The sequence below is a fragment of the Coregonus clupeaformis genome, chromosome 35 (genome assembly GCF_020615455.1).
Source record: "Coregonus clupeaformis isolate EN_2021a chromosome 35, ASM2061545v1, whole genome shotgun sequence".
NCBI classification, from domain to species: Eukaryota; Metazoa; Chordata; class Actinopteri; order Salmoniformes; family Salmonidae; genus Coregonus; species Coregonus clupeaformis.
This window is the reverse complement of record NC_059226.1, coordinates 2,076,997-2,099,567: the sequence shown is the minus strand read 5'-3', so window position 1 is coordinate 2,099,567 and position 22,571 is coordinate 2,076,997. Positions and strand designations below refer to the sequence as shown.

Below are 22,571 nucleotides of genomic sequence, written 5' to 3'. Positions count from 1 at the left end.
ATTTACAAGCAATACTACATTATATAAATGCCATTTAGCAGACGCTTTTATCCAGTGACTTAGTCGTGCATGCTTACATCTTACGTATGGGTGGTCCCAGGAACCAAACCCACTATCCTGGCATTGCAAGCACCATGCTCTACCAACTGAGCTACAGTGGACCATAGAAAATGCCAGATGTAACGACCGACGTAAGGGCCTGTTATCTCACCATTATCTAATATGAAATGCTATAAATGAGTTATGGAGCATCTATGTGGTGTTTATGAAGACCTCATGAATGCTCAAAGCCTTTACACATTAAAACACCTATTTATTTTTGAAGGGGGACAGATATTTGCTATTCAGACTGAGACATAATGCAATATTAAGAGGTGAGGATAAGCATATTGTTTATTCATCATTTTGACCAAAATACAATGAAAACAAAGGCCCAAACAACCACACTTCATCCCTTCCTTTATAAAAACGTATATTATAAAAGTGCATGATTTCAGAGGAAGACACACTACAGTAGTAAAGACATTCAGACAGATGAAAACAATAAATGTAACTCGGGAAAGGCACACAAGTATTTAATGGTCCCAACACAAAGGTTGCATCTCAATAGTCTAAAGAGGCCACTGCTCCTTATCTCCTTTCATTCATTTGCACTGACAGGACAGAAGGAGAGGAAGCCACCTTAGACTGTTGAGATGCAGACTAAGGTTCTTTGGTGTACAGCAGTCACTAATTTCCTGCATCCTTCATATAAATACCTACAAGCATTGGGGAGAGAAAAAAAAGACCTTCATGCTGATCTGGAGATTGAAAGAACAGGCAATATATCAAAATATGTAATGAATTCTGGGTATAAAGTTGTAGACGAGTATTGTTGAACAGGGATGGTACTACTACATAGATAAACAGATAAAAGGGAAAAGGGAAATGCTGAGAAAAGTTATAATGATGATTCACATATTTGTAACTCAATTACAGTAGAAGACAGAACGATTCAAATAATCTTCATAATATAGACTGTTTTAATTAAATATTCAGAGCAAAAAATTTCCATCACAGCATTATATTAATACGTATCTACATATTTTTTTTTGCTTCAAGCATAATTAAAATAAAAGAAATTCGATAAAAGACTGAAAATACAAGATACTATCCTTTAATGATGACTACATCTTAAAATGGCACTTTATGTTTTACAGCTGTCTCAAACTGTGCAACATTAGATGAGTACACAAGCATCTCATAATGAACAACTCCGTTAAGAGCAGACCTGGGTTCAAATAGTATTTGTTTTCTTTCAAATACTTTAAGTGTGCTTAATTGAGCTTGTCTAACCCAATGGAACCACTGGAATAGTCCTAAAAGTGCAAACTGCAAATCCCACTGGTCTGGTACTCCCGGCAGACTTAATCAAAACTCTCAACTTATTTGAAAGAAAAAACACAATTTGAATCCAGGTTTGTGTTCAGAGCCATTCTCCCAGCAGACTCAGACCAGCTCCCTTCCAGGCCGAGGAGAGAAGGGAGGGTTATATCTAGCTTTCAGGAGTTGGAACCAGGTCCAGCTTCTTCAGGTCATTTAGGAAGCTGGTGGGAGTGACAATGTGAGACGAACCTATAGAGAGGAGAGGAACAGACAAATACTATAGTACTTATATAGCGCTTTTCTGAAACCCAAAGATGCTTACATTCACAGTGAAGATTCATGATGAAAATGTATGGTGAGAGACAGACTTAGCGGCGCATTTACATTAAAGAAACATTCATGCTGGGGGATATACAGTGCCTTCAAAAAGTATTGACTTTTCCCACATTTTGTTGTGTTACAGTCTGAATTTAGAGATTTTTTGGTCACTGGTCTACAGACAATACCCCATAATGTCAAAGTGGAATTATGTTTTTTTATGTTTATAAATTAATAAAAACATTTAAGCTCAAATGTCTTGAGTCAATAAGTATTCAACCCCTTTGTTATGGAAAGCCTAAATAAGTTCAGGAGTAAAAATGTGCTTAACAAGTCACATAATAAGTTGCATGGATTCACACTGTGTGCAATAGTGTTTAACATGATTTTTGAATGACTACCTCATCTCTGTACCCCACACATACAATTATCTGTAAGGTCCCTCAGTCGAGCAGTGAATTTCAAACACATATTCAACCACAAAGACCAGGGAGGTTCTCCAATGCCTCGCAAAGAAAGGGACATATTGGTAGACGGGTAAAAAAAAAAAAAGCTGAGATCCCTTTGAGCATGGTGAAGTTATTAATTACACTTTGGATGGTGTATCAATACACCCAGTCACTACAAAGATAAAGGCGTCCTTCCTAATTCAGTTGCAGAAGAGGAAGGAAACTGAACAGGAATTTCACCATGAGGCCAATGGTGACCTTTAAACAGTTAGAGTTGAATGGCTGTGATAGGATAAAATTGAGGATGGATCAACAACATTGTATACTGATTAAAAATAAACGCAACATTCAACAATTTCAAAGATTTTACTGAGATACAGTTCATATAAGGAAATCAGTCAATTGAAATAAATAATTAGGCCCTAATCTATGGATTTCACGACAGGGCATGGGCGCAGCCATGGATGGGCCTGGGAGAGCATAGACCCACCCACTTGGGAGCCAGGCCCAGCCAATCAGAATGAGTTTTTCCCCACAAAAGGGCTTTGTTAGAGACAGAAATGCTCCTCAGTTTTATCAGCTGTCAGGGTGCCTGGTCTCAGACAATCCCGCAGATAAAGAAGCCGGATGTGGAGGTCCTGACGTGGTTACACATGGTCTGCGGTTGTGAGGCCGGTTGGACGTACTGACAAATTCTCTAAAATGATGTTGTAGGCGGCTTATGGTAGAGAAATGAACATTGCATTCTCTGGCAAAAGCTCTGGTGGACATTCCTGCAGTCAGCATGCCAACTGCATGCTCCTTCAAAATGTGATGCGTGGCATTGTGTTGTGTGACAAAACTGCACATTTTAGTGGCATTTTATTGTCCCCAGCACAAGGTGCACATGTGTAATGATCATACTGTTTAATCAGCTTCTTGATATGCCACATCTGTCAATAGATTATCTTGGCAAATGAGAAATGCTCACTAACAGGGGTGTAAACAAATTTATGCACAAAAGTTTAGCGAAATAAGCTTTTTGTGCATATGGAACATTTCTGGGATCTTCTATTTCAGCTCATGAAATATGGGACCAACACTTTACATGTTGCTTTTATATTTTTGTTCAGTATAGTTACTCCACAATACTAACCTAATTGACAGAGTGAAAAGAAGGAAGCCTGTACAGAATACAAATATTCCAAAACATGCATCTTGTTTACAACAACGCACTAAAGTAATACTGGAAAGAATGTGGCAAAGCAATTAACTTTTTGTCCTGAATACAAAAAGTGTTATGTTTGGGGGAAATCCAATACAACACATTACTGAGTACAACTCTCCATATTTTCAAGCATAATGGTGGCTGCATCATGTTATGGGTATGCTTGTAATAGTTAAGGACTGGGGTGTTTTTCAGAATAAAAAAGAAACGGAGCTAACAGGAGGCAAAATCCTAGTGTAAAACCTGGTTCAGTCTGCTTCAACTTGACAGCAGGACAATAACCTAAAACACAAAGCCAGATCTACACTGGAGTTGCTTACCAAGACAGTGAATGTTCCGGAGTGGCCGAGTTACAGTTTTGACTTAAATCTACTTGAAAATCTATGGCAAGACCTAAAAATGGTTGTCTAGCAATGATCACCAACCAATTTGACAGAGCTTGAAAATAATAAAAATGGGCAAATGTTGCACAATCCAGGTGTGGAAAGCTCTTAGAGACTTACCCAGAGGTGTAAGGTGCTTCTACAAAGTATTGACTCAGGGGTGTGAATACTTACGTAAATTACATATTTCTATACATTTAATTTCAATACATTTGCGAAAATGTCTGAAAACATGTTTTCACCTTGTCATTATGGGGTATTGTGCCTAGAGAAAAATAAATCCATGTAATCCATTTTGAATTCAGGCTGTAAAACAACAAAATGTGGAATAAGTCAAGGGGTATGAACACTTTCTGAAGGAACTGTAGGATCTTTTAGCGCCACCAGCAGGGGAATTCCAAACGAGGGTACATGGTGTGTCGTCATTGTAAATAAATACAAAATTCAACTGGCTTGCTGGTTAAAGAAAAGGTTAAATAAAATATAAAAGTGTACACTAAGGTTCAGTCCAAATATTGTGTTCCTTACCAATCAGGACCTCCCATTTTCCGTCGGTGGCTCGAGTGACCTCGTAGGCGGAGCGCATCTCGGAGTGGGACACGCCTCCGATCATGAAGATGATGAGCCGAGGGCCGGAACGATACTCCGTTGGAGACTTGTTCTTGTGCCATTGTCCGAACCGAGCACTGCTGCAGTATGATATAAATGTAAACAAAATAAAACACGTACATTCCTAATTATGTATAAATTATCTGCTGCAGTAAAATAAAACATTCATCACTGGTGGCACTTTAAATGGAGAGGGCGTGCTCATAGTAAATAGCATGAACGGGATACATGGAACGATATCAAACACATCGTTTTTATGTGTTTGATACCATTCCATTCACTCCCCTCTTCCGCTCACCAGCCTCCTGTGATGTACTGTATATTAGTAATTATGTAGTTATCCAACGATCACAATAATAATAAATATATATATATTTATTAATTATAATAATATATATATCCATTACCCACAATTATGGATTATATAATAGATAACGTGGGTGGTGGTAAGCCTCACGACAATATGATTTGACAAGATGGCCGGCCAGGGTTAATGCACAGAATTAAATAGAACAACTTTTATTTTTGGGTTATAATATACTAAGTCTATAACATGTACGGGATAATCAACGAGGGGCTATGTAGTTATGCTATGTGAATTACCTACCCACCCCACACACACACACCACACCACACATATAGTTATACACCTAAAAGAACAGCTGCCGGATGTTGATATACAGTGGGGGAAAAAAGTATTTAGTCAGCCACCAATTGTGCAAGTTCTCCCACTTAAAAAGATGAGAGGCCTGTAATTTTCATCATAGGTACATGTCAACTATGACAGACAAATTGAGAAAAAGAAATCCAGAAAATCACATTGTAGGATTTTTTATGAATTTATTTGCAAATTATGGTGGAAAATAAGTATTTGGTCAATAACAAAAGTTTCTCAATACTTTGTTATATACCCTTTTTTGGGAATTACACAGGTCAAACGTTTTCTGTAAGTCTTCACAAGGTTCACACACTTTTGCTGTTATTTTGGCCCATTCCTCCATGCAGATCTCCTCTAGAGCAGTGATGTTTTGGGGCTGTCGCTGGGCAACATGGACTTTCAACTCCCTCCAAAGATTTTCTATGGGGTTGAGATCTGGAGACTGGCTAGGCCACTCCAGGACCTTGAAATGCTTCTTACGAAGCCACTCCTTCGTTGACCGGGCGGTGTGTTTGGGATCATTGTCATGCTGAAAGACCCAGCCACGTTTCATCTTCAATGCCCTTGCTGATGGAAGGAGGTTTTCACTCAAAATCTCACGATACATGGCCCCATTCATTCTTTCCTTTACACTGATCAGTCGTCCTGGTCCCTTTGCAGAAAAACAGCCCCAAAGCATGATGTTTCCACCCCCATGCTTCACAGTAGGTATGGTGTTCTTTGGATGCAACTCAGCATTCTTTGTCCTCCAAACACGACGAGTTGAGTTTTTACCAAAAAGTTATATTTTGGTTTCATCTGACCATATGACATTCTCCCAAACCTCTTCTGGATCATCCAAATGCACTCTAGCAAACTTCAGACGTGCCTGGACATGTACTGGCTTAAGCAGGGGGACACGTCTAGCACTGCAGGATTTAAGTCCCTGGTGGCGTAGTGTGTTACTGATGGTAGGCTTTGTTACTTTGGTCCCAGCTCTCTGCAGGTCATTCACTAGGTCCCCCCGTGTGGTTCTGAGATTTTTGCTCACCGCTCTTGTGATCATTTTGACCCCACGGGGTGTGATCTTGCGTGGAGCCCCAGATCGAGGGAGATTATCAGTGGTCTTGTATGTCTTCCATTTCCTAATAATTGCTCCCCACAGTTGATTTTTTTCAAACCAATCTGCTTACCTATTGCAGATTCAGTCTTCCCAGCCTGGTGCAGGTCTACAATTTTGTTTCTGGTGTCCTTTGACAGCTCTTTGGTCTTGGCCATAGTGGAGTTTGGAGTGTGACTGTTTGAGGTTGTGGACAGGTGTCTTTTATACTGATAACAAGTTCAAACAGGTGCCATTAATACAGGTAACGAGTGGAGGACAGAGGAGCCTCTTAAAGAAGAAGTTACAGGTCTGTGAGAGCCAGAAATCTTGCTTGTTTGTAGGTGACCAAATACTTATTTTCCACCATAATTAGCAAATAAATTCATTAAAAATCCTACAATGTGATTTTCTGGATTTTTCTTTCTCAATGTATGTCATAGTTGACGTGTACCTATGATGAAAATTACAGGCCTCTCTCATCTTTTTAAGTGGGAGAACTTGCACAATTGGTGGCTGACTAAATACTTTTTTCCCCCACTGTACGTTCAAAGTTACATCACCAGATGAACACTTCTGTATTCCATTAATATGACAACAGCTGTTGATGTCCTTGCTCTATAACATATATTTCTTTATAGGTGTGTCCCAAATGGGACCCCATTTCCTATAGTGTTCTACTTTTGACCAATGCCCCATGGGCCCTGGTCCAAAGTAGTGCACTATAAAGGGAATAGTGTGCAAATTAGGACGCATCCATGAAGATGTGTGTGTGTGTGTGTGTGTGTATAAAGAATTTATCAAGAACTTAAACCCTGCCCTCAAAAAGTGCTTTGCTCTATGAACAGGAAGGAAGTTGTCTGTGTACGTCCCAAACGGCACCCTATGGTGCACAACTTTCGACCCCTATTCCCTGTGGCGCTGGTCAAACGTAGTGCACTATATAGGGAATAAGGTGCCATTTGGGACACCATTATGTCCATAGATGAGATTCAGATGAGCTCTTATACAGTGCATTCGGAAAGTATTCAGACCCCTTGACTTTTTCCACATTTTGTTACGTTATAGCCTTATTTTTAAATGGATTAAATTGTTATTTTTTCCTTATCAATCTACACACAATACCCCATAAGGACAAAACTATGAAATAACACATATGGAATCATGTAGTAACCAAAAACAGTGTTAAACAAATAAAAATATATTTTATATTTGAGATTCTTCAAATAGCCACCCTTTGCCTTGATGACAGCTTTGCACACTCTTGGCATTCTCTCAACCAGCTTCATGAGGTGGTCACCTGGAATGCATTTCAATTAACAAGTGTGCCTTCTTAAAAGTTAATTTGTGGAATTTCTTTCCTTCTTAATGCGTCCATATTAAGGCAAGCACAGCTCAAATAAGCAAAGAGAAATGACAGTCCATCATTACTTTAAGACATGGTCAGTCAATACGGAAAAATTCAAGAACTTTGAAAGTTTCTTCAAGTGCAGTCACAAAAACCAAGCGCTATGATGAAACTGGCTCTCATGAGGACTGCCACATGAATGGAAGACCCAGAGTTACCTCTGCTGCAGAGGACAAGTTCATTAGAGTTACCAGCCTGCTTCACAGAGTTCAAGTAACAGACACATCTCAACATCAACTGTTCAGAGGGGACTGTGTGAATCAGGCCTTCATGGTGGAATTGCTGCAAAGAAACCACTACTAAAAGGACACCAATAAGAAGAAGAGACCTGTTTGGGCCAAGAAACACAAGCAATGGACATCAGACAGGTAGAAATGTGTCCTTTGGTCTGTAGTCCAAATTGGAGATTTTTGGATCCAACCGCCGTGTCTTCTGAGACGCGGTGAGGGTGAACGGATGATCTCCACATGTGTAGTTCCACCGTAAAGCACAGAGGATGTGGTGTTATGGTGTGGGGGTGCTTTGCTGGTGACACTGTCTGTGATTTATTTAGAATTCAAGGCACACTTAACCAGCATGGCTACCACAGCATTCTGCAGCGATACGCCATCCCATCTGGTTTGGGCTTAGCGGGACTATCATTTGTTTTTCAACAGGAAAATGACCCAACACACCTCCAGGCTATGTAAGGGCTATTTTACCAGTGATGGAGTGCTGCATCAGATGACCTGGCCTCCACAATCCCCCGACCTCAACCCAATTGAGATGGTTTGGGATGAGTCGGACCACAGAGTGAAGGAAAAGCAGCCAACAAGTGCTCAGCATATGTGGGAACTCCTTTAAGACTGTTGGAAAAGCATTCCAGGTGAAGCTGGTTGAGAGAATGCCAAGAGTGTGCAAAGCTGTCATCAAGGCAAAAGGGTGGCTATTTTTTTTGGGTTACTACATGATTCCATATGTGTTATTTCATAGTTTTGATGTCTTCATTATTATTCTACAATGTAAAAAATAGTAAAAACAAAGAAAAACCCTTGAATGAGTAGGTATGTCCAAACTTTTGACTGGTAGTGTATATTTACAAAAATGTATACATTTACATAAGTATTCAGACCCTTTACTCAGTACTTTGTTGAAGCACCTTTGTCAGCGATTACAGCCTCGAGTCTTCTTGGGTATGACGCTACAAGCTTGGCACACCTGTATTTGGGGAGTTTCTCCCATTCTTCTCTGCAGATCCTCTCAAGCTCTGTCAGGTTGGATGGGGAGCGTCGCTGCACAGCTATTTTCCTGAGCGCTCTGGAGCAGGTTTTCATCAAGAATCTCTCTGTACTTTCCCTCGATCCTGACTAGTCTCCCAGTCCCTGCCGCTGAAAAACATCCCCACAGCATGATGCTGCCACAACCATGCTTTACCATAGGATGGTGCCAGGTTTATCCAGATGTGACACTTGGCATTCAGACCAAAGAGTTCAATCTTGGTTTCATCAGACCAGAGAATCTTGTTTCTCTTGGTCTGTATCCTTTATGTGCCTTTTGGCAAACTCCAAGCGGGCTGTCATGTGCCTTTTACTGAGGAGTGGCCACCCTACCATAAAGGCCTGATTGGTGGAGTGCTGCAGAGATGGTAGTCCTTCTGGAAGGTTCTCCCATCTCCACAGAGGAACTGGAGCTCTGTCAGAGTGACCATTGGGTTCTTGGTCACCTCCCTGACCAAGGCCCTTCTCCCCCGATTACTCAGTTTGGCTGGGCGGCCAGCTCTAGGAAGAGTATTGGTGGTTCCAAACTTCTTCCATTTAAGAATGATGGAGGTCACTGTATTATTGGGGGATCTTCAATGCTGCAGATAATTATTGGTTCACTTCCCCAGATCTGTGCCTCTACACAATCCTGTCTTAGAGCTCTCCGCACAATTCCTTGGTTTTTGCTCTGACATGCACTGTCGACTGTGGGACCTTATATAGACAGGTGTGTGCCTTTCCAAATCATGTCCAATCAATAGAATTTACCACAGGTGGACTCCAATCAAGTTGTAGAAACATCTCAAGAATGATCAATGGAAACAGGATTCACCTGAGCTCAATTTCGAGACTCATAGCAAAGGGTCTGAATACTTACGTAAATAAGGTATTTCTGTTTTTTACATTTCTAAAAACCTGTTTTTGCTTTGTCCTTATGGGGGTATTGTGTGTAGATTGATGAGGAAAATGTTTTGATAATACATTTTAGAATAAGGCTGTAATGTAACAAAATGTGGAAAAAGTCCAGAGGTCTGAATACTTTCCGAATGCACTGTCCAACATGAACAAGCTATATCAACAAACTAAAAATAAAAAAAACTCCTGGTATGTGGCGGGGGAGATTATTCACAAGCTGTCTAATAGGCAGTTTGGATCAACTTTAACTTTTCACCTCTCCAGCACACGTAACTACGGCAAAGCTCTATTTTCAAGATGACAACTGAGACTAAAGTGTTAATGTATGTGACCCTGGTTATCCATCTGCCTCATATAAGGCCATGCCCCTTCTCTGTCCCCGGTCCGGCCCCACCCCCTTCCATGCTGTGGCTCCACCACCCCGTGGTGTATCCAGAATACACACCTGACAGTCGTCTGCATGGTGTTGATGGGGGCAGGGTCAGAGATGAACGGCCACTGCTTCCTGTCCAGCTTGTCCTCGATGGCATTCTGGAAAAAATAGACACACGGTTGGTCAGACTTGGGCTGTGACGGTCATTTTTGGATGACAGTAATTGGCTAGCCAAATGACCGCGGTCTTCGTAATAACCTTTCAAATAGTAAAACATTTAATGAAATACATTTTTTTTTTTTTATGCACATTTTCTCCTCTCCTGACTGCATGTGCTGCCATAGAAATAGAATGAATAGAACGGGTGTCCCCATTTAAGTCAATGATGGCATAAATGGGTACACTGGCAGCCATTGTGAGTGTACCCATAGAAGCAAAGCAGGAAGTAAAAGCAGGAAGTGTACCCATCAATATGTGTGGTGATTTGTGTATAGTCCGTTTGTTTGTGTTGTTGGTCTTGGCTAGCTTAATGTTGTGGTCAGTAGCTAGCACTCACTCACTCACTCACTCACGTGGCTGCTAGCTAGCATCGTCATGACGGAAAAGGGGGATGTGGGAAGCCTTATGTTTTTCTAAGTCGTGAGAACGCTAGAGAGCAGTCAATGTTGAAAAGTAATCTTCAGATATGTACTTTTCTTAAATGTAGTTTTGTAATTGACTAAAACAAGGAAATTGTGGTTGAAAAAGGTCAAGTTTTTGCTGTGAGCCACTGGAGTAACCACAGGTTGTCTTTCCCACAGACGGGGAGGGTTGCGACATAAATCTAATACCGACTGGGTCTATATCAGGAAGCCATTGCGAATGTACCCATGAGTTTACCAGTCAAATTGCCAGGGTTATATGTTCCAAGCCACTTCTATTCATTCTATTTCTATGTGTGCTGATGCTGCATTGTGGGGGGTGTTTTTTGTTGCTTGTTTCAGCAATCACTTTGTTTAGAGTCCATGTTACCGCCGAAACAGACTCAACTGCCCGGCCGTCCTGTCTTCAGTTAGCTGTTCACGGATCCACCTGTACCCAAATACCCGAGACGGATCCAGAATTCTAAATTATGTCACGGGTCTTATCTGATATTATTGTCACGGGTATATGCAATTTTAACTGACTTGTCCAGAAGCACCCGTACAGATCCGAACGCGGCTGCTGCAGGAGGGAGAAATTGTATCATTTATGCTGCTGCTCTTGTTTTTCACCAGAGTGGCCCATGGAGCTTGTTGTTGGCCAATCATAAGTCATCAAAGCAGCAATAAGCTACAGTCAGAGCCTCCGTGTCGGTCAAAAGTTAGGCGATATCTAATCAATGGAATTAAAATGATGAAATTAATTGTTAAAAGGAGAACGAAAGGCTACAATGACCAAGAGCCAACAGGTAGGCTGCTACTTACTAATCTGAATGGAGTTGTTAGGACGAGGAAGTGCATGCAGCCTCAATTAGACTAGCTTCCGGTTTGATGCAGTCAAGACAGGTACTACGTAACCATATTGAATGATAAATAACCTAGCTATGGCAGCTATTAGTCTACTATAGCACGAGTCTGCTTGGCGTCTCTCCCTCCCTCTCAGAGTACACACACAGCACGGCCCCTGCTAGAGCGGCACCTCTCTCTCCCTCACGCTTTATCAGCTCCGGTTAATAAAGGATCTTAAACATGTACTTTTCTGCTGCTTCCCTCACTCGGATCGGACCGGGTCCGACCAGGTCTATATGGAACGGGTCTGGTTGTCCTCTACCACACTGTCTGTTTATCCATTTCCTCCTCCATACCTCCATCACGTCTTTGATGGTGGGTGTCCATCGGGAGAGCTGGTACGTGCTCTCCTTGCGCTCTTTCTTCTCAGGCAGTGTTTTCCCAGCATTGGGAGCCTGAAACACAACATTTCACATCCTTCAAATATAACAAGGGAAAAAAGGCTTCACTGTAAAGAGAGGCATTTGTTCAGCCCAAAAACGTGTGAGAGAGCAACAGACAGAGACAGACACAGGACAGAGACAGAGCCTTACTAACCCCAGCGATGATGGGACAGCCCAGGTGCTGTAGGTTGGTGATGATGTTGCTGTTTGCCTGCACATTGGCATGCTGGATTAACTTGGTCAGGTTCTCCTCTCCAATGCCTGTGTGTTACGAGACCCCCATTATACAGAGTAGACCTGGAGAATGAGTGACGACTCATCACCAAATTACCCGAATCAAAACTGCTTCATTAGCTAGCCTGTTGTCATCCCCCAGGGATCAACAGTAACCACAAGCTCTCAACCTAAAATATCCCCATCTGCTCCTCAGGCCAACATCCACAAACATATACATCCACACCAAAAAATTTTGATCAAGTTCATTGATCTTATAGAGCTGTTCAGGAAAGCTATCATTTCATTTCAATAGCAGTTAGGTAGTAGCTGTGTGGTATCATATTAGAAACACTCATTTAGCTGTACCTGCTGAGTGGATCTTGACCATGCATTGACAGAAAGCAGAGATTGGGATCATGCAGCCAGCGCTATTCTGTTGACCTACCCTTCTTCTTGTGGAAGATATAGAGCAGTATGATGCGGATCTTGTCGTAGGGGTCGATGTCGGTGTTGAGGAGTACGGGGACGATGCTCTTCATGGCATCCTTCAGGGGTTCCCCGTCTACATCAGTCCCCATGGCCAGGTCCTGAGAAACATATGGGGAAAAACAACAATCAACAACACTCATAGAATGATGCCTTTAGGTCTTCCCCATCAGTCACACATCAGTGCATTAACACTTCAGATCCTTACCCCGCAAGCATACCCAGATTATATCACTCCTGGACATGCTACATGCTAGGTATGTCTCAACTGATCGACCACTAAACCTACTATATTAAAGACTATGAAACAAACTTGAGCGGAGCTATTAGAACCATTAAGACCAAAACAATGCTTGCATCCCAAAAGGCACGCTATTAGTAATGCACTAAATTAGGGAATAGGGTGCCATTTGGGACGCAGTAAATGTGTTGAGGGAGAAAGTAGGAGCTGTTCTGGGAACAAGGAAGGGAAAAGGGTTATAGTCTGAGATGTATGATGCCTTATGGTGTAGGATTGATGGATGGATGCAGTAATAACAGCCTGGCAACATTAATGGTCTTTAAAAGACTAGGTATGACATAATAACAGCTTCCTGTGCATTACTGTAGGTTCAGAGAGGGACAGTTGATCCAGATGCGCCTCATCTCAAGCCCTTTACACAACATTACTACATAAAGATAGCCGAGTGAAGTGGATGCCGGCTAGGCCGCCAGACAGCGTCACACTACGGCTGCGTCTCAAATGGCACCCTATTCCCTATATAGTGCACTACTTTTGACCAGGACACATCGGGCTCTGTTCAAAAGTAGTGCACTAGTGAATAGGGTGCCATTTGGGATGCAGAAGCCTATGAAGCTTTTAAGAGAAACAGTGGTAAAAACAGAGATGGGAGCGTGTGGAGATCAGCACCCTAGTGGAGGCTAGATGGGGTGAGTATGCGGGAGTGGGAGTCTTATTATATGATACGATAATCCTACATATTAAAATATATTACACAACAGCACAACATTATCAAGGTGACCTGGTCATTCATGGTTTAACTACCTAAGGCTTACAACCAGGGATGTGATTATTCAAGATAATATTACATTATTAAATATTATATAGAAAACAAGGAAGAGGAGGATATCGGTTTGGGAAAAGAAACATTTCACTGTAGAAAGGATGATGTCAGGAAATATGGGAAAATCACAGAACACAAACACATAAAAATCAAAAGAACCTACAAACATATAATTAAAATGCTATAGGTCGCTCTCGAAAAACAGATGATTCATCTCAAGGGTCTTGCTGGTTAAATAAAGGTTGAATAAAAACAGGATGTGTTTACACATCAGAGAATCAAAAACATGTTCCTGCCAGGTCATTTGCATATGGTTTCATAAGAGAGGGAGGGAGCTTGACGGCACCCTATTCCCTATATACCGCACTACTTTTGATCAGATCCCTATGGGCCTTGGTCAAAAGTAGTGCACTACATAGAGAATAGGCTGCCATTTGTGACTTGTTTTGTAGCAACACTGACCTGTTCCACCTCACACAGCTTGTCAACCGAGGCTTTGAATTTCTTCATGCAGGCCTCAGCCAGATGCAGGTGAGTGGAGTACTGCAAATCAAAACAAACACATTACTTATTCACTTCTAACAAGTTGATGTCATCACTCCACACTATCATAATACTCCACTTTGTTACAGCCTGAATTCAAAATGGATTAAGTTGCAGTTTTTTCTCATCCATCTACACACACTACCCCATAATGAAAATGAAAACATGTTTTTATACATTTTAGATTTTGGGGGGAAAATGAAATACAGTATCTCATTTACACAAGTATTCACACCCCTGATTAAATACTTTGTAGAAGTCAAAACTGTTCGCTGCTCTGGCACCCCAATGGTGGAACAAGCTCCCTCACGACGCCAGGACAGCGGAGTCACTGAACACCTTCCGGAGACACTTGAAACCCTACCTCTTTAAGGAATACCTGGGATAGTATAAAATAATCATTCTACCCCCCCCCCTACCCCCACAATTGTTTTTATATAATAATAATATATATAAAACAAATGAAAATTAAAAATATACTCAAAAAAATAAAAAAGAATAAACAAAAATTGTAAAGTGGTTGTCCCACTGGCTATCATAAGGTGAATGCACCAATTTGTAAGTCGCTCTGGATAAGAGCGTCTGCTAAATGACGTAAATGTAAATGTAAGTACCTTTAGCAGTGATTATACAGCTGTGAGTCTTCCTGGGTAAGTCTCAGAGCTTTCCACACATGGATTGTGCAACAGTTTCCCATTATTATTAAAACAATTCTTCAAGCTCTGTCAAATTGATAGTTGATCATTGCTAGACAAACATTTTCAGGTCTTGCCATAGATTTTCAAGTAGATTTAAGTCAAAACTGTAACTTGGCCACTCAGGAACATTCACCGTCTTCTCCAGTGTAGATTTGGCCTTGTGTTTTAGGATATTGTCCTGCTGAAAGGTGAATTCATCTCCCAGTGTCTAGAGGAAAGCAGACTGAAACAAGTTTCTCTAGGATTTTGCCTGTGCTTAGCTCCATTCTGCTTCTTTTATAATCCTGAAAAATTCCCCAGTCCTTAACGATTACAGGGATACCCATAACATGATGCAGCCACCACTATGCTTGAAAATATGGAGAGTGGTACTCAGTAATGTGTTGCATTGGATTTGCCCCAAATATAACACTTTTTGTATTCAGGACAAAAAGTAAATTGGTTAGCAAAATGTTTTGCAGTATTACTTTAGTGACTTGTTCCAAACAGGATGCATGTTTTGGAATATTTTTGTTCTGTACAGGCTTCCTTCTTCTCCCTCTGTCAATTACGTTAGTATTGTGGAGTAATTACAATGTTGTTGATCCATCCTCAGTTCTCCTATCACAGTCTCTGTAACATGGTGAAATCCCTGAGCGGTTTCCTTCCTCTCCGGCAACTGAGATAGGAAGGACGCCTGTATTTTTGTAGTGACTGGGTGTATTGATACACCATCCAAAGTGTAATTAATAACTTCACCATGCTCAAAGGGATATTCAGTGTCTGCTTTAAAAAAATAAAAAATAATATATAATTTTTTTTAAATCTACCAATAGGTGCCCTTCTTTGCGAGGCATTAGAACATCACCCTGGTCTTTGTGGTTGGATCTCTGTTTGAAATTCACTGCTCGACTGAGGGACCTTACAGATAATTGTATGTGTGGGGTACAGAGATGAGGTAGTCATTCAAAAGTCATGATAAACACTATTATTGCACACAAAGTGAGTCCATGCAACTTATTATGCGACTTGTTAAGCAGATTTTTACTCCTGAACGTATTTAGGCTTGCCATAACCACGGGGTTGAATACTTATTGACTCAAGACATTTCAGCGTTTGATTTTTAATTAATTTGTAAACGTTTCTAAAAACTTAATTCCACTTTGACATTATGGGGTATTGTCTGTAGACCAGAGACAAAAAATCTACATTTAATCCATTTTAAATTCAGGCTGTAACACAACAAAATGTGGAAAAAGTCAAGGGGTGTGAATACTTTCTGAAGGCACTGTAGAATGAAGAAATGTATTGGGCATGCATTATAAGTGGCCTGCTACACCGGATGCGCAATGTTTGCAGAGGGTAATACGCTCCTATTCATTTCAATTAAATCAGGCTCGCGCCCCTTGAGCGTAAAATTCACTCCAGAGAACAATAGGATAAAGTAGCTTGCACTAAGCGTAGCAGGAAAAATAAAAAACTGTTTGCTAGTATGGACATTGGAACATGGCCCACGTCTTTGCCAAAAAATCTGGGTGCTTATCTATATGCTATAAAAGTGAATACATCATCGGTTGACATTTAGGCTGACATTATGTGATCACTGGAGAGACATGTAATGAAAGACAATCTCAACCAATCAACTGATTTTAGATGGAAAGACAAGGAACACCCACCAAGCTGAGTTCCTTCTGGTACTGTGGCATCTTCTTCAGCATCTGAGACAGGTCTTTGATATTAGCCTTATCAGTGGACATCCTCTTGCTCTCACAGAACACACGCAGCAGCTCCGTCACTTTCCTGGAACACGAACAATGAGCAACATCTGACAGAGACTATCCCAGGGTTGGGTTCAATTCAGTGTTCAATTCAAGAAAGAGAATTCATTATATTACATTTTTACAATTCACTTCCTGAATAGAACACTAAACTTACCTCAAACAACTCTGGATCATGTAATCTCTTATTAGAGGTTAGATCAGTTAAAAACACTAGTTGTAGGTCATCTTAATGATAGTGTGTCTTACTTGGTGACGTCAGCTATGTGCATGTGTCTCAGCTGGACCCACAGCTCATCGTCTTCGTCCAGGAGAACCTCCTTCTCCTTGGAGTCGCCGATCCCAGTCGTCTGATATCTAGAACACACACAATAACAGCCGTTATACAGGGATACCATATGACAGATACCTTCTTCTACTGATGGTATGGTACGTAAGTATACATTGGTACTATGTATAGCTACATTGACAACACAAATAATATGGTCGGAGAAAGGTTATTAGGACATTCCTAACCTGTAAAACGACTAACCAAAATGTAAAACTGACCCTTAACCTTAAGCTAAATTTTACCAATTCTGAAATTAAGTATCGTTTGCAGGAGTGTCTGTTTAGCATTTTCCATATGGTCATCATGGGCCCTGGTCAAAAGTAGTGCACTATATTAGGAATAGGTTGCCAAACTAAGCCTACTTGTAGATGTCCTGTTTGATGTCCAGAAGGTCATAGACCATGGCCTGGAAAGTCAGCTCGTGCAGAATGGGAGAGATGGGGTCAAAGCCACGGTCCACAATCAACAGCTGAGACCTGGCCTTGTCAGGACCCTGAAAACACATCAGACATTTCACGTCAGGGCAAGAAATTATACCTAGAAATGTCACTTTCTAATGACCAGTTAACCACTTCAATGCTTTGGCAGACAGGGCATATTGTTTTAGATCAAATCTATTGTCTCTAGCTCCACAATACAATGTCAGGAATGCTTTTGGGTAACAGGTTTTACCAAGAAGTCGCCCAGTCAGTGCCACTATCAGACTTTACCACATTCAGAAGAGTTTTGTTCCCCGAGCCATTTACACATTCAATTTTTTTCCTAAAGTACCATCACAATAACAAGAAAATATCTATGCCATGTGTATTCTAATACCCTTTTCAGACTGTACTGTGCTGGCCTGCTTATGCACCCACCACAGTGGATATTTTGTTGTGAAAAAAACATATCCGAGCCAGCACAGTACGGTTCTGCACGATAGTGTGAAAATGGTGTTAATGTGCTGGGTACTGAGGCAGAAGGACCATGGAGAAGATAAGATCAGAAAGATAAATTATATCAAATGAATACATGCCTTCAGATGTCCAACACAGGCTTAAGGAAATGCCAGCTAGGAAAGACAGAAAAGGAGAGAAAAAGTAGCCGAGCAGCAGAGAGTGTGAAAGATAATTTACAGGAAATCAAGTGAGAAAGTAGAAGGAGCTATGAGAAACTCCCATAGATGTAACACTTTCAAAATGCTTCAATAACCATATCATAAGCCTAGTATCATAAAGACAAAGCATTTGATGGTTTCAGATAGAAGTCATTCAACGCAGTGTATTTTCAATTGGCGTAGGGAGTGAACGGTCATTTTGAACCAAGCAGACATGGTACTATTAGTACCGTAAGGAAGTGTTGTGTATTGTGAGAGGTGGTGAGGCGTTGGCGTCTCCTCTCCTCACCTCTCCCATGCTGGGGTTGTCTGCTTTATGGGCGTTCAGACGCTGATACACCTCCTCAGCCAGTCTGGCATTCTCCTCAGGACCGCTATGGTAGAGGGAGAGAGAGAAAGAGAGAGAGTGTAAGTGGCATATAACTTGCAAGACACTCAAGTACCCAAGAGAAAGTGATCATTGAAGACAGGCTCTGTATGTAAGACCTGTGTGATGAGCTTTGAAAAAGACATGTCTAAAAGTGTCAATTCACGATCCATTTGGGGTGTTGCCCACTATTGGAGGACTAAAAGTATCTATTTACTCAGATGAGCACCCAACTCCCACTGAAACCTCTGGTAGCACCTTCATGCCTGTATTTATCAGACCTGTCTGTAAGTTAGGATATGGTGTGTATAGGTACCTGTGGAAGCGGATGGCAGGGTACTCCTTCAGGGTGTCACAGAGGGTGGCGATCTGCTCTGCCAGAGTCTCCATCATTCTGTCTTTATTCCCTTCTCCAACTGGACTGTAGAACGAGTGCAGGGAGCTGGGATCGTCCAGGGAAAATACCTAGAATAGAGAAGGGACAGGAAGGGCGTGAGACAGAGAGACAGAGAGAGAGACAACAACACAACTAGACCCATGAGAAAACAAAAAGATAATTACTTGACACATTGGAAAGAATTAACAAAAAAACAGCGCAAACTAGAATGCTATTTGGCTCTAAACAGAGAGTACACAGTGGCAGAATACCTGACCACTGTGACTGACCCAAACTTAAGGAAAGCTTTGACTATGTACAGACTCCGTGAGCATAGTCTTGCTATTGAGAAAGGCCGCCGTAGGCAGACCTGGCTTTCAAGAGAAGACAGGCTATGTGCACACTGCCCACAAAATGAGGTGGAAACTGAGCTGCACTTCCTAACCTCCTGCCAAATGTATGACCATATTAGAGATACAGTGAGGGAAAAAAGTATTTGATCCCCTGCTGATTTTGTACGTTTGCCCACTGACAAAGAAATGATCAGTCTATAATTTTAATGGTAGGTTTATTTGAACAGTGAGAGATAGAATAACAACAACAAAATCCAGAAAAACGCATGTAAAAATGTTATAAATTGATTTGCATTTTAAATGAGGGAAATAAGTATTTGACCCCCTCTCAATCAGAAAGATTTCTGGCTCCCAGGTGTCTTTTATACAGGTAACGAGCTGAGATTAGGAGCACACTCTTAAAGGGAGTGCTCCTAATCTCAGTTTGTTACCTGTATAAAAGACACCTGTCCACAGAAGCAATCAATCAATCAGATTCCAAACTCTCCACCATGGCCAAGACCAAAGAGCTCTCCAAGGATGTCAGGGACAAGATTGTAGACCTACACAAGGCTGGAATGGGCTACAAGACCATCGCCAAGCAGCTTGGTGAGAAGGTGACAACAGTTGGTGCGATTATTCGCAAATGGAAGAAACACAAAAGAACTGTCAATCTCCCTCAGCCTGGGGCTCCATGCAAGATCTCACCTCGTGGAGTTGCAATGATCATGAGAACGGTGAGGAATCAGCCCAGAACTACACGGGAGGATCTTGTCAATGATCTCAAGGCAGCTGGGACCATAGTCACCAAGAAAACAATTGGTAACACACTACGCCGTGAAGGACTGAAATCCTGCAGCGCCGCAAGGTCCCCCTGCTCAAGAAAGCACATATACATGCCCATCTAAAGTTTGCCAATGAACATCTGAATGATGCAGAGGAGAACTGGGTGAAAGTGTTGTGGTCAGATGAGACCAAAATAGAGCTCTTTGGCATCAACTCAACTTGCCGTGTTTGGAGGAGGAGGAATGCTGCCTATGACCCAAAGAACACCATCCCCACCGTCAAACATGGAGGTGGAAACATTATGCTTTGGGGGTGGTTTTCTGCTAAGGGGACAGGACAACTTCACCGCATCAAAGGGACGATGGACGGGCCATGTACCGTCAAATCTTGGGTGAGAACCTCCTTCCCTCAGCCAGACTACAATTACTGGGCAATGTCACTGGATACTTCACTGGACCTTCGGCAATTTGGCCATTGGACCAGAGTTGAGCGAAGTTCAAAGAAGGTGCTGTAGGTAGGTAGGTACTCACCTGGGACTCGTACGGCAGGAAAGCCACGTTGATCTCCTTCAGAGTCTTGATGACTCTGGCAACTCTGGCCCTCCCAATCTCAGCAAACAGAGCATCTGGGCAATCTGCAGGATAGGTGATTGGCACAAAACCAACTGTTATTTTGTATTCTTTTAAAATATATTCATGCTTTTAGAGATTTTACAAGGTTAATCTCATTAAGATTTAGAATCTCCTTTCAAGAGAGACGTGACCAAAATGACAAAACACCACATTTTTTGGTATCAGACGATGGAAGAGTATAGTTTTGATGAAGTTTTATAACACTTTAAAACAAAAGGTCTTACTGTCTGTGAAGAAGATGTGCGCCGCTTTGTAGGTGAAAGCCGTCTCTTTGAAGTCGTTGATAAGAGCATGAACCGACTGAGAATTTCCACACGCGCACACGCACACACACAGGTGAGAGAAAAAGAAGAAGACAAAGAGCGTAAGATGGCTTTCCAGCAGTACAGGATATAGCAGTTGATGACATAGTTAAAGGGGGAATGGCAGGGGAAACACACTTCTCACCTTCTTTGAAGGGGAGATCAGATAAATGGCCTCCAGGCTGGAGATGGGCTCCCTGCGCTTGTTGATGTCCTCCACAACTGGGGTAGGAAAAGGTAGATCAGTTAGGGACTGTGCATCCTAACTGAAGAACATCTCCACAGACTCTCACCTCCTCATACTCTGACCCATACCTGGATTCAAATAGTATTTATTTATTTATTTATTCCATTGCACCAGACAATCTCAGTCGAGCGCAGCTTAAGTATTTGAAAGAAAACAAATACTGTTTGAACCCAGGTATACTTAAAATGATGCCTGGGGTGTCCCTTGACATAATAAATAGTTATTGACAAATAAAAGTAGCCTTAGCCCACTGGCCATCCCATCCCAACACTTACTAGTCACCCCCTCTGCCATGATATCTGACATCTTGCAGCAGGAGGACAGGATTCGCATGCTGATGTGGTCCACAATGAGCACCTGGACAAACAGAGATGGGCGTTATTCATTAATATTCAATTGATCTTTAGGCTATTATGATTGACAATTTGACAGAGTCAGACATTATGTATTTTGACCTGAATCTTTTCAGAGCAACGCAAAAAAATGTTTTACAATACCTTCCATTCTCCATCCTTCTTCACACTTTTGATAACTCCATTCAGGATTTCTTAAGAGATGAGGAAAGAGAGGAAGAATGAAATATTACAGTAACAAAACTGAAATTTGTCCAACAACTATGTTACATTTTAGATTTAGAATGAGTAGTGGTGTTTATTTTACCTGGGGGGGGTCAATTAAGAACACATTTTTATTTACAATGATGGCCTGGCAAGAGGCAAAAAATAAGTTAATAGACAATAGTAGTCTATGGTCTGGAATCTGTTTTTTCCTGGTTCCATATTTTACAGAGATCTCTTAAAGTTGACCCAGATGGAGTTTGTTAGCCAGTGTCAAACAGTAACTAATTGGGTAGTAAAAGGCTAAGGAAAATGAACTTACACAGGTAGTAGGTACACATTGTCTTCGTTCACATGCATGGTTGATCACAAGACAGCCCACAATCAACTAGCTACACCCAACTTGCCCTATTGTTCCCATCATAGCTTCCATGATAAAGTCAGCAAAACATTCAAGTTTTAGAGCCTACTTGAAATACAACTACTAGTGATGAGGCATACCCTTCCCAGTCACATTTTATATTTCTATTTTAAATAGCCTAATGACAGCAAGCAATATACCATGTTCAGGCATTACTAGCGTACAACTAAGGAAGCAACTTGCTTGAGTGACGAAGGCTATGTGTATCGCTAACTAGCCAGGCAGTTTGTTTGGATGTTTTATGTTCTTAATTTTAGTGACAACAAACTAAAAGCATGATGGTATCAAAAAGGCACGATTTCTACCGCGGAACGTCGAACATTAGAGACTTGAGAATTATAAAATTGACAAGTTTTTTCACTTACTCTCTCCGACTAACGCCTTCAGTCCGCTTGGAGCCATCTTGACACTTCCGTGTTGTCGATTCTTTTTCAATGAAACATTTTA

General features: G+C 41.4%; 1 protein-coding gene across 2 annotated transcripts; it reads right to left on the bottom strand.

The window, feature by feature from the left end:
• Nucleotides 1-367: 367 nt before the first annotated feature.
• stxbp2 (syntaxin binding protein 2) lies at nt 368-22,543 on the bottom strand. Of its 2 annotated transcripts, none has more exons than XM_041862788.2 (18): nt 22,490-22,543; nt 21,644-21,693; nt 21,422-21,503; nt 21,045-21,121; nt 20,822-20,897; nt 20,496-20,599; nt 18,788-18,936; nt 18,394-18,478; nt 17,371-17,501; nt 16,927-17,034; nt 16,576-16,699; nt 14,142-14,222; nt 12,575-12,716; nt 12,068-12,174; nt 11,827-11,925; nt 10,074-10,159; nt 4,251-4,411; nt 368-1,614 (listed from the first exon to the last, which is right to left on the bottom strand). In XM_041862788.2, the coding sequence occupies exons 1-18, from the start codon at nt 22,524-22,526 to the stop codon at nt 1,535-1,537; spliced, it is 1,779 nt and encodes a 592-aa protein (XP_041718722.1). In that variant the 5' UTR covers nt 22,527-22,543; the 3' UTR covers nt 368-1,534. The 2 variants fall into 2 exon arrangements, with proteins under 2 accessions (XP_041718722.1, XP_041718723.1); XM_041862789.2 differs by having other exon boundaries at nt 4,251-4,408.
• Between the last annotated feature and the right edge of the window lie 28 nt (nt 22,544-22,571).

Excerpts from the sequence above, each read along its gene's own strand:
- stxbp2 (XM_041862788.2), bottom strand. The coding sequence starts at position 22,526 with ATGGCTCCAAGCGGACTGAAGGCGTTAGTCGGAGAGA. Across the intron at positions 14,223-16,575 it reads ACCAGAAGGAACTCAGCTTG|TACTCCACTCACCTGCATCT; the intron begins GTGGGTGTTCCT and ends TTTGATTTGCAG. Across the intron at positions 11,926-12,067 it reads GCTGTCCCATCATCGCTGGG|GCTCCCAATGCTGGGAAAAC; the intron begins GTTAGTAAGGCT and ends GTTGTGTTTCAG.